The sequence below is a fragment of the Xenopus laevis genome, chromosome 8L (assembly GCF_017654675.1).
Source record: "Xenopus laevis strain J_2021 chromosome 8L, Xenopus_laevis_v10.1, whole genome shotgun sequence".
Classification (NCBI taxonomy): domain Eukaryota; kingdom Metazoa; phylum Chordata; class Amphibia; order Anura; family Pipidae; genus Xenopus; species Xenopus laevis.
In genome coordinates, this window is record NC_054385.1 from 10,181,780 (window position 1) to 10,194,217 (window position 12,438).

The window sequence follows — 12,438 nt, forward strand, 5'->3', positions numbered from 1 at the left end:
ACTGCAGCACTGACGCATGCCTTTGCTATTGGGTGGGCAGTGAGTAATAGAAGCGACCAGCCCCCATATGAAATAAACACGTCTTTACTCATCCCAAAACTCCACATTCCACATCAGGCCTGGAGCTCCCAGCAAGATGAGGAGAGTGTGTAAGGGGAGGTGCAGGGCAGGGAGTGATTAGGACACTAACACACAGCATGTGTCCTGCTATCTGAGGCCGACTCAGGAATGCAATCTTGCCTCGCTGTTGTGCCAGAAACTCTGACGGAATTTAAGAATAAGGGACACGCGGTCAGATTCGGGGAGATTAGTCGCCCGGTGACAAATCTCCAATTTTGGGCAACTTCGTAAAATTAAGTGCTCCGAGTGCCATCCCGCTGTCGATTTAGATACTAGCCGGCGGCAAGGCAGTTCGGGGAGATTAGTCGCCTCGAAGAAGAGGAGATATGTAAATTGCCAGCGGGATGGCACTTGGAATGCTTCATTGCCCGAAGTTGCCTCACGAGGAAACTTTAGGCGACTTTTGGAAAACGAAGCGCCCTGAGTGCCATCCCGCCGGCATTTACATACTAGCCGGCGGGAAGGCAGTTCGGGGAGATTAGTCGTCTTGAAGAAGAGGAGATTTGTTGTCGGGCGACTAATCTCCCCAAATCTGACCGTGAGTCTCTGCCCTAAAGGGAAAGAGAGGTTTTGTAACAACCTCTGGAAGGTCCCAGATATCCTTTATTTACATAACTCCCAACTGTCCCTTTTTTGGAGGGACAGTCCCTTTTGACAGCTCAACCTGCAGTCCCTCATTTGTACTGGAAAGTCCCTATTTTCTCTGCACTGAACAGCCAGAAAAAGAAACAAAGTTTCTCACTTAATTGGCTTTTAGCAGACAGCTCAGAACGGGTGCAAATAAGATACTTTGTAACAATTTTGAAACACAAAAAAAAAAACAGTTTAGATAAGGAGAATTATTTTCAAACTTTCATAACCTGCCAAATTTTGTAAAATGAACATGGTAATTAGGGGGTGTGGTCATAGAAAGGGCGTGGTCAACAAATGTTGCTGCGCTACTTTTTTGTCCCTCTTTTTACTTCCAAACTGTTGGGAGGTGTGTATTTACATAAAGCTATGCCTACATTTCTTTATAAATGAAACAGCCACCAAAATCAGCATCTGCCTGTCCTTCTATGCTATTGATAATAATGTATCAGTAATCAGCTCTCCTCCAGTCAAGACTTCATTTCCCACAATGCCTTGCATGCATGCAAGGCATTGTGGGACCTGAAATCTTGGCAGGAAGAGGGCTCACTTCAGATACAACGTTGAACTGGTGTGAGCAATCAGGGGAGGGAATTAGAACAGGAACTACATTTCATAGCCATTAAAATTACAAATCACCTGAAACACGGCGAAAAAGAGCAATGAATGTACATTGGAAAGCTGCTTAGAATTGGATTTTCTAAAACTCTGCAAAAAAATGCTTTTTGGGTACAGTTCCCCTTTAAGGCCTATGGAAGCAGAGTGCAGAGAAGGGACCTAGCTGCTGTGTGGACAGACTGGCTACTGATTCTAAAGCAAATTTAATACAGTTTTATATTAAGAAAGGAACAGTGACAGTTTTGGTGAATCAAGTTCCCCCACATCAGCCACTTCCCCTCTCCTCTCGCTCTATACAAGTCTGCTTACCTAAAAGGAAACCACCACACTCCTCGGGCGGCCATACTTGCATCATAGAGAAGAATAAGTAAAAGGGTATTAAGTGCTTTAGTGCTACCTTGTCACTGTCACAAGCAACTGAGGAATAGCTGAACTTACCGATTGAACTGCAGGGGCAAGTGCTGAAAATTCCGGGACAATTGTGAAAGTACCTTCTAATCTGCTAAGGAAGTCCCCTCTGTGGTTGTGTAGTCCCCATGGAATTTAGCAACATCAATTTTTTTTAAAAAAAACAACAACAATCGAAAAAAAAAAAAAACAACGCAAATTAAACTTTAAAATCGCAAAGTGTTTATAAAGAAATAACTTAACGAAACTCTGCTTGCGACACGGCGATGATCCATCTTGCAGCGCTCAATTTCTCCTCCCTGGCTATCTCCTATAAGGAAGGCAGGGAGGAGAAATCGAGGGACGCACAATGGATCGCCCCATCGCTTTCTGAAGAGGAGCGCAAGCGGAGATTCGGTAAGTTATTTCTTAATAATGACCTTGCAAGTTTAATTTGTGTTTGTGTTTTTTTTTTTTTTGATTTATACAAAACTATTTTTTTTTTTAAAACCATTTGATGTTACTGGTCCTTTACAGTGGCGGAACTACCGGGGGAGCAGGGGCTGCAATTGGGCCAGGGCCTGCACCCCCTTAGGGCCCCCCGGCAGCTCGGCCGTTTTCGGGGCAGATATTCTGGTACGGAGGGGGGCAGGGGCCCGGCTGCACATCCCGCACCAGGGCCCGCCCCCCTCCAGTTACGTTACTGGTCCTTTAAGTCAGGTGACCACCTCAAGGCAATATAAGGCTAGTTAAAGGTGAAGCTCCAGCTCTATGTCATCATATAACACAAGATTTAAAATCCGAATTTTTAGTGGGGAAAAAAACCTCACATTTTTTGGGATTTATTATACCCCGAGGGGTATAGTAATCTCAGACCTGCTAGGGTTGTATATAAATCAATGGGAGAAGTCCCAAAGATATCTTGATCTGCATTGGGTTTCGTGCAATAATCAGAAGATTTTGTGGTTTTCAGGAAAAAATCCGAAAAAAAAAAAAAAAATCAGTTTAAGAAGAAAAGACGAAAAATTTGTACTAATCGTTTTTTTCACAATTTTTTTTTCCAGCACAGGAAATTTTAAAAAAAAAGTAAATAATGATTTTGATAAATAACCCCCTTAGTATGACATGAGAGAGAGTGAGAGCCTCAGACATTTAATTTTTTATTATTTGTGGGTGTTTTTTTGAGTTAATTAGCTTTTTTTTCAGCAGCTGAATTGCAGCAGTCTGGTTGTTGGGTCCAAATTCCCCTAGCGACCATGCATTGATTTGAATAAGAGACTGGAATTTGAATAGGAGAGGATCTGAATAGAAAGATGATAAGAAATAACAATATATTTGTAGCCTTACAGAGCATTTGTTTTTTTAGATGGGGTCAGTGACTCCCATTTAAAAGCTGTAAGGGTAAGGAAACACGAGGAGATTCAGGGAGATTTTGTCGCCTGGCTACTAATCTCCTTGTCTTTTGAGCAACTATCTCCCTGAACTGCCTCAGCGTTTTTCCCCATAGGCTACAATGAAAAGTCGCGCCTGCGCTAATGCACACAGGGCGATGCGTTTTCAATAGTTGCCTGAAATAGCCTCACTGAGGCAACTTTGGGCAACTATTGAAAACGCATCACCGTGTGTGCATTAGCGCAGGCGACTTTTCATTGTAGCCTATGGGGAAAAACGCTGAGGCAGTTCAGGGAGATAGTTGCTCAAAAGACAAGGAGATTAGTAACCAGGAGACAAAATCTCCCTGAATCTCCTCGTGTGTCCTTACCCCAAAGAGTCAGAAGAAGAAGGCAAATAATTAAAAACTATAGAAAAAAAGAAAAAATTAAGGCCAATTTAAAAGAATTAGCCATTGTATAACATACTAAAAGTTATCTTAAAGGTGAACCACCCCTTTAATGCTTAGTATCTCGTAGGCCTCAACCTTGGCAGCACTCATGTCTAAGTCACACGTTTATAGATTTCTTAAGGAAGATGAGCGGTATACTTGACTTGCCAACATATCCACTTCGGACAATATGGCTTTAAGTAGTCGAAATCTTCCAGTAATGGCCATTAGCATTGAATCTATGGCAACTTTAACAGAAGGCAGAAATATGTGAAGAATGAAGAGGGCCTGCCTAAATGCTGTCAAACCTGGTGCCAAGCATTCCTGAATTCCCCATCAACAAACTTTATGGAACAGCAAAAACAGCCGTCTGTAGGGTAATCACTCCCCTCAGTGTTTTTTAGATGAAAAAAAAAAAAAGATTTTTAACTTAAATTGAAGAAATGTTACTTTCCCCAATGTAATTTGAATTGTGCTTTTAATTACGTCTGTGAGGTTTTCTTTTTATAAATCCAGTTTCCAATAAGTTATGTACCTGCAAACAACTTCCTCTGCCTTGCTAAGCTTACTCGTCTCAGTCACTCCCCTAGCTAACCCTATTACAGGAGCAGAATCCTGCAGTAATGTAAATCATTTTTGCTGGCAAATCAGCCAACTAGGACCATATGCTCTGTTATACAGATAGCTAGAATTGCAGCCATAAAGCAGGGCAGGACTGCTCCTTACAATGGGGATCAGATAGGATCTGTGCAGCCACTGGGACAGAATGTTCTGTTATACAGATAGCTAGAATCTCAGCTGCCATAAAGCAGGACAGGACTGCTGCTTACAATGGGGATCAGATAGGATTTGTGCAGCCACTGGTACAGAATGCTCTGTTATACAGATAGCTAGAATCTCAGCTGCCATAAAGCAGGACAGGACTGCTGCTTACAATGGGGATCAGATAGGATCTGTGCAGCCACTGGGACAGAATGCTCTGTTATACAGATAGCTAGAATCTCAGCTGCCATAAAGCAGGACAAGACTGCTGCTTACAATGGGGATCAGATAGGATCTGTGCAGCCACTGGGACAGAATGCTCTGTTATACAGATAGCTAGAATCTCAGCTGCCATAAAGCAGGACAGGACTGCTGCTTACAATGGGGATCAGATAGGATCTGTGCAGCCACTGGGACAGAATGCTCTGTTATACAGATAGCTAGAATCTCAGCTGCCATAAAGCAGGACAGGACTGCTGCTTACAATGGGGATCAGATAGGATCTGTGCAGCCACTGGGACAGAATGCTCTGTTATACAGATAGCTAGAATCTCAGCTGCCATAAAGCAGGACAGGACTGCTGCTTACAATGGGGATCAGATAGGATCTGTGCAGCCACTGGGACAGAATGTTCTGTTATACAGATAGCTAGAATCTCAGCTGCCATAAAGCAGGACAGGACTGCTGCTTACAATGGGGATCAGATAGGATCTGTGCAGCCACTGGGACAGAATGCTCTGTTATACAGATAGCTAGAATCTCAGCTGCCATAAAGCAGGACAGGACTGCTGCTTATAATGGGCAAAGTATGGGTAGAGTTGGGGTGTGTATAATTAAAATGGGTAGTGCAGAAGAGAGGTGCTTTATAAACCAGATATGCTAGGGTTTGGCATATTATTCATAATTGGAAGGGCCACTACTACTTACCGCAGCTGTTTTGCATAGTTGCTTTCAATCTCTGCTCTCTCCTTCACAAACTTGATGTATTTTTCCAGCACTTCTATTCCCCACTGTGTGTGTTTTTCTAAGTTGTCAAACTGATCCTGCGAAAAAAGCGAAGACAGAAAAAGAGGTGTAACTGGCAGCGCACTGACGTGTTGAACAAGCTGAATGCACACGCGTGGTTTCACAAGCACCGGGACGTCACATAACTGCAGGGCAAGACTTTGGAAACACATTGTAATGGCATTGTGCATGGATAGGTCTCACAAGCCTTTATCACCGCCTTTGGATACAGATTCTATGCACAGAATAAATACATAGTTTAGGCTGAACATTCTGCACTGCTTATCTACGATCTGGGCATCTGGCAGGATTTAGCCCTTCTTACACTCAGGGAGATTAGTTGCCCGGCGACAAATTTCCTCTTCTTCGGGGCGACTTACCTCCCCGAACTGCCTCCTGCCAGCTAGAATGTAAATCGCCGGCTGTATGGCACTCGGGGCGCTTTGTTTCGAAAGTCGCCCGAAGTTGCCTCACAAGGGGAACTTTGCGCAACTAATCTCCTCTTCTTCAAGACGACTAATCTCCCGAACTGCCTCCTGCCAGCTAGAATGTAAATCGCCGGCTATATTACACTCGGGGCGCTTTGTTTGGAAATCGCCCAAAGTTGCCTCACAAGGATACTTTGGGCGACTAATCTCCTCTTCTTCGGGGCAACTTATCTCCCGAACTGCATCCAGCCAGCTAGAATGTAAATCGCCGGAAGGGTGGCACTCGGATCGCTTCGTTTTCCGAAGTCCACCAAAGTTTCCTTGTGAGGCAACTTCGGATGACTTTGGAAAACGAAGCGCTCCGAGTGCCATCCCTCCGGCGATTTACATTCTAGCCGGCGGGAGGCAGTTCGGGAAGATTAGTCACCTCGAAGAAGAGGAGATTATTCGCCCCGAAAAAGAGATTTGACGTCGGCATGTGCCTTGACCCTAAAGTTGCTATAAAAGTATCATTGTGCTAAAGCCATGGATTCTAAGGTTTCAGGGTTCTCACTGGTCCATTCTGTTTTCAGCAAAATCAGAGAGACATGGCATGAAAAGGGTTAATACACATAAAAGAAGTGCAATAGTATAGCAAGACAACCTGACACTTTACTGGTTCCTTTTTTATAGCTTCAGTTCCTTTTCCGACACAGATGAAACTTAAATGGATGTTGTATTAGTGGGCTCTGCGGAGGCCGGGCACCCAATCTAAGTGACAGCATACATTAGTTTTACTTATATTTACAAGATGAGGCTGGGAAAAGGGACTTGTCCACCTTTTTAGTCCAAGTGAGACCTGTCTTGTGATTGACCCAGAGGAAAGCTACATGTAACATAAGCTTAAATGCTGTATTAAATTGGATCTACATCCAAAAATGTTTTTGTTTGTTTTTTAATGAAACTAATGTAATTCTAAGCAACTTCCCATTCATTCATTCCTCGTTATACTTACATTACATCTACATTGTTTAATGAGTCAGAATTTGCAGTGCAGGAAATATAAACAGCCAGACTGATGCGGCCTTACAAATGCCGGCTTCTAACTTCCAGGTTGACACGCACCTGCTCGCCATGCCCTTTTGTGATGTCATCAGCGGGTCGGCGCAGGTCTATAAATGAAACTCGGAAGTCGGGCTTGGGCAGGCGCAGGTGGAGGGCAGGTTTCAGCCGGGTGTGGGTAGGGAAAAGCCCGACCCGCACATGACTAATATGGAGAAGTTTTGATTTTTGGGTTTTTTTCTGCGGTTTTTGCTCGAAAAATCTAAAAATTCTAACCATTTTTTCGCAGATAACTCGATCAATGCAAGTATTCGAGTTTCCCCCCATCGATTGTACTGAGTGTGTACATTTGAGTTATTTCATAAATAAGCAAACATTCAGGTTGTGAGTTTATTCAAGGTATAAAAAAAACCTCACAAATCTGACCTTTGATAAATACCCCCCCATTATGTCGCTGCAACTAAAGGGCAGTATCTGTCTGACTGTTTATATTCTCTGCACTGCTAATTCTGACTCATTAAACCTTGTAGCAGGAAGCAGCTGATTAACTGATCTGCAGAAGAACTAAATTCTGTTCTAAAGGATGTTGAAAGCGGTGTCTGTCGGTCTGATTGAAGAGAGAGAGAGAGGACAGAGGAGAGAGAACAAGGTACTGTTCTATTATTACAGAGAAAAAGGAAATCTTTTTTTTTTTTTAAATTTGGATTATTTGAATAAAATGGAGTCTACAGGAGAACGGGTTTCCGGATAATGGATCCCATACCTAGCATGTAGTTTGCACTCTGTTTGTATAAGCTAATTGCCTGGGTGCCAGAATAAAAAAAAACTATATAACATCATATGAAACTGCACTCACAGGTCAAGGTGAAAAAAGTGGTAATTTATATAGTGAATAAAGTACCCCCTATTGTAAAATATAAGGATATTATAAGTCACCGAGGAGTTCCATGGCGAAGGCCGAATACTTTTATCCAGGTCATGGAACTCCGAGGTTACTTCTATTATCCTCATATTTCCCAACAAGGGCTACTTTATTTATTATAATACACACCTTAGTGAGTCATGTGACAATAATGACATCACTACTCACCTTTTATAACTGATGATGTCACTAATCACCGTTTATAAGGATATAATTTAGAAGATATTCATGGCTTTTGTGTATATATACTGTATATATATTTATGCATATTTGGCTGGAATGGTGCCAGGCAGGCAAGTGGAATGAATGTTTTACTGGAATCAAGTGAGAGTAATACTGAAATATTTACTATCACCCACGTACAATCCGGCTAGCTCTCAATGACTCAGGGCCAGGCTGCTGATGTAAGAGAATGTATCAGAACCATTCCGTGGCTGCTGAATCAAAGCCAAAGAAATCTCACTTGAGGTTCCCATAACTGTCAGTTTGTGCCTCTTATGAATCAGCGTCACTGTCGTCACGGCAACTTCTGCCCCAACCACGGTATCGAATAGATTTCAAGCTCTTGCAAATGTTGGACTGGGCCTCCTAGGGCCCAACACACAACCAGACTTTCTCACAAAATTTAATTATGAAATCCAACTGCATAGTCTCTGCCCAGGTTTGGACTGGCATGCCAGAGATTCTCCCAGTGGGACCCAGTCAAGATCAGTTCCCAACATAGACCTATTAAAATCTATTAAAGGGGTCATTCACCTTTATATTAACTTTTAGTATGATGTAGAGAGGGATATTCTGAGACAATTTGTAATTGGTTTGCATTTTTTATTATTTGTGGTTTTTGAGTTATTTAGCTTTTTATTCAGCAGCTCTCCACTTTGCAATTTCAGCCACCTGGTTGCTAGGGTCCAAATGACCCTAGTAACCATGCACTGATTTGAATAAAAGACTGGAATATGAATAAGAGAGGGACTGAATCGAAAGATGAGTAATAAAAAGTAGCAATAACAAAAGAGCATTTGTTTTTAGATGGGGTCAGTGAAGCCCATTTCAAAGCCGGAAGAATCAGAAGTCAAAAACTATAAAAATTACAAAATGAAGGGCGATGCAAAAGTTGCTTAAATTAAGCCATTGTACAGCATACCAAAAGTCATCTGAAAGGTGAACCACCCCTTTCACCACCTTTAGATTAAAGGGATGGTTCACCTTTAAATTAACTTTAAGTATATTGTGGAACAGCCAACTCTAAGCAACTTTTCTATTGATCTTCATTATTTCTTTTTCATAGTTTTTTTAATTATATGCCTTCTTCTTCTGACTAGTTCTAGTTCTCAAATGGGGGTCACTGACCCCATCTAAAAAAACAAATGCCATGCAAGGCTACAAATGTATAGTTTTTGCTACTTTTTATTACTCCTCTTTCTATTCAGGCCCTCCCCTATTCATATTCCAGTCTCTTATTCAAAGCAATGCATTGTTGCTAGAGTAATGTGGACCCTAGCAACTAGATTGCTAAAGTTGCAAACTGGAGAGTTGCTGAAAAAAAAAACTAGTTTTTGAATTATTATCTTCTAACTTTTCAGCTTTCAAATGGGGAGGGGGGTCACTGACCCCAGCTAAATAAAAACAAATGCTCTGTAAAGCTACAATTTTTTTGTTATTGCTACTTTTTATTACTCGTTTTTCTATTCAGTCCTCTCCTATTCATATCCGAGTCTCTTATTCAAATCAGTGCATGGTTGCTAGGGTAATTAGGATGCTAGCAACCAGGCTGCTGAAATTGCAGCTGCTGAATAAAAATAACTTAAAAACTCCAAATAATAAAAAATGAAAACCAAAAGCAAATGATCTCAAAATATCAATTTATATATCACAAACCCTTTAACTTTTAGTTTTGAGAACATAACAAATGATTTTCATTGTATTATTTGTGGTTTTTGAGTTATTTAGCTTTTTATTCAGCAGCTCTCCAGATTGTAATTACAGTCTGGTTGCTAGGGTCTTGTGTGTTCTGTCTGGCCCACTAATTTTCCAGTATTTGGTCCATATTTTTAGAAATATGCCTGAAATAATAAGGAAACTGACGTAATAAAGGAATACTAATACAAAAATGAAGTGCCAGGGGAGTTTGTATTCAGATTTTTCTCTAGAAGGGAGTCTGCCAGATGAATTCCAAGAAACAGAGGATGGCCCCATTTACTGGAGCCTTGACGTCAATATGCTTTTAAGCTGTTTTTTCCTTTAGAGCCTCCATCGCAGTTAAAGGAGTCGAGCAGCAACATCAGGTGAGGACCACAAGGGAGGCAGCTCTTGTACAACTCTCCTTCTACAGCAGCACTGAGCATGCGCAATCCCGAAACGAGCTCTGCCTGCAGGCTGCACAAATTCAATAGCAGCGTGTGTTCAATGGAAACTATGGGCAGAGGTGCTTTAAATTTTCATAATCCTATTTTTAAAGGCCAGCCAATTAGATTTGTTCCGAGTTTCGTAAATGAGTGACTTTTAAAGGGAACAGGAAAACATTTGGCAAGCCTGCTTCAATAGGAAAACAGGGTGGTTCACCTTTTTGGTATGGCCAATTTTAAGCATCTTTTCAATTGGTCTTCATTATTTATTTTTTTATAGTTTTTGAATTATTTTTATTATTCTGACCCTTTCCAGCCTTCAAATGGGTCTCACTGACCCCCATCTAAAAATGAATACTCTGTAAGGCTACAAATGTATTGTTATTGCTACTTTTAATTACTCCTCTTTCTATTCAGGCCCTCGCCTGGTCATATTCCAGTCTCTTAATCATATCAATGCATGGTTGCTAGGGTCCCTGGACCCTACCAACCAGATTGCTGAAATTGCAAACTGGAGAGCCACTAAATAACTCAAAAACCACCAATAATAAACAATAAAAACCAATAGCAAATTGTCTCAGAATATCACTCTCTACGTCATACTAAAAGTTAATTTAAAGGTGAACAACCCCTTTAAAGGACCAGTAACAATTTCTTCTTTTTAAATTCGTTAGTATAGAACGAAAAAAAAACACAAATGAAACTTTTAAATCGCCAAGTCTTTATTAATAACTAACTTTTCGTTCTATACTAATGAATTTTAGTTACCCAGGGTCTGTCATTGGACCCTCGTCTACTCTACATACAAGGGTCTGTGTGGATCTATACATCTCCCATAGACCAGTGTTTCTTCCCCTTAAGGAAGTCGGAAAGCTCCTTGCTTATTATCATGCTAGAGATTAATGGCAGGGATTATAGTCTAGTCAACACTTAACTCACTGCGGATTATAGTTCTTATCAGGATCATAAAAGAAGGACCAGGTTTACTAAACGGGAAACAGGCTATTTAATAAGGTGTGTCAATTCCTTCAACAAACAATGGGAAACCTCAAGTTTACATTTCTTTTTTAGCCCTAAATAAACAACATTTCAATGTTCCTTAAAGGAACAGTAGCACCTAAAAAGAAAAGCAAGTAATTAAAATATAATGTACTCTTGCCCTGACTTGGTAAACATTATGCGTTTGCTTTAGAAAGACAACTTTATTTTATGTAAATGGACTGTTGTATAGTTATGGGGGCAGTCATTCAAGCTAAAAAGAAAAAAAAATAGAAAAGGCAGATAACAGAGAAGCTCTGTAATAACAAATAATGGGATACAGTCCTGCACGGATCCATTTTTTGAAACTTGTGTGATCCCCACTTAAGTTAGGTATATCTGTGAAAGATCTGCTCATTCTTTGTTAAAGAATGGCTAAATAGTTGCCACCCTAACGGCCTAGCCGGTAAAACACCTGCTAAGGATGGGGCCAGTATTACAAATTTACCGGCAATGTAGTTGCCGGTAAATTTGTAATACCCTTAATACCCTTAACAAAAGCCCTTGGCCCTCTGCTGGCAACTTGCCTTTTCTCTGTCTTCTGCCCATCGAGTGACGTGGCTCTGAGCCCTTTTGCGTCATGCCCGCAGGTCCGCCGCTTTTGCATCACGGCCGCCTTTTTACGTCACGCCCGCCCCTTTTGTTCCTGCCCCCACCACTGGCCGGTAAAAAATTGATCAAAAGGGGGCAACGCTAATTCTTAGCAACTTTTCAATTGCGCTTAATTTTTTCTTTTTTATTGTTTTTGAATTAATTACCTTCTTCTGATTCTTTCGAGCTATCACATGGGGAGGGGTCACTGACCCCCATCTAAAAAAACCAAAATGCTCTGCCAGGCTACAAATCAACTTTTTATTACTCATCTTTCTATTCAGGCCTCTCCTATTCATATTCAAGTCTCGTATTCAAATCTGTGTATGGTTGCTAGGGTAATTTAGACTCTAGCAACCAGCAAGATTGCAAACTGGAGAGCTGCTGGATAAAAAGCTAAATAAGTCAAAAACCAATTGCAAATTTTATAAGAATATCACGCTCTACTAAAAGTTAATTGAAAGGTGAACAACACCTTTAGGGTCAGGGCACACAGGCAGATTCTGGGATATTAAGTCGCCCCGAAGAAGAGGAGATCTGCCTGTGTGCCCTGACCCTTAATGTACGCCAGATTTACTGTAGTAAACCAATGAAAATGAACCAGCATTTACTATTTACTAAAAGACCGGGGGCTAGGGCTTATCTGATGTAACTTGCTTAGGTTAAAGGGCAGTATACACAAAGCAGGTTGCATAAAGGTAAAGCTCCTAAGGGCAGGTGTGGGGGGAG

At 41.3% G+C, this 12,438-nt stretch overlaps 1 protein-coding gene across 20 annotated transcripts in view; it reads right to left on the reverse strand.

The window, feature by feature from the left end:
- Positions 1–12,438, reverse strand: part of fnbp1.L (formin binding protein 1 L homeolog) — a 110,416-nt gene that overhangs the window by 72,324 nt on the left and 25,654 nt on the right. For all 20 annotated transcript variants that reach the window (XM_041572012.1, NM_001092357.1, XM_041572018.1 and 17 more), the window contains 1 exon segment: positions 5,267–5,382. In XM_041572012.1, the coding sequence (XP_041427946.1) occupies positions 5,267–5,382 (116 nt within the window).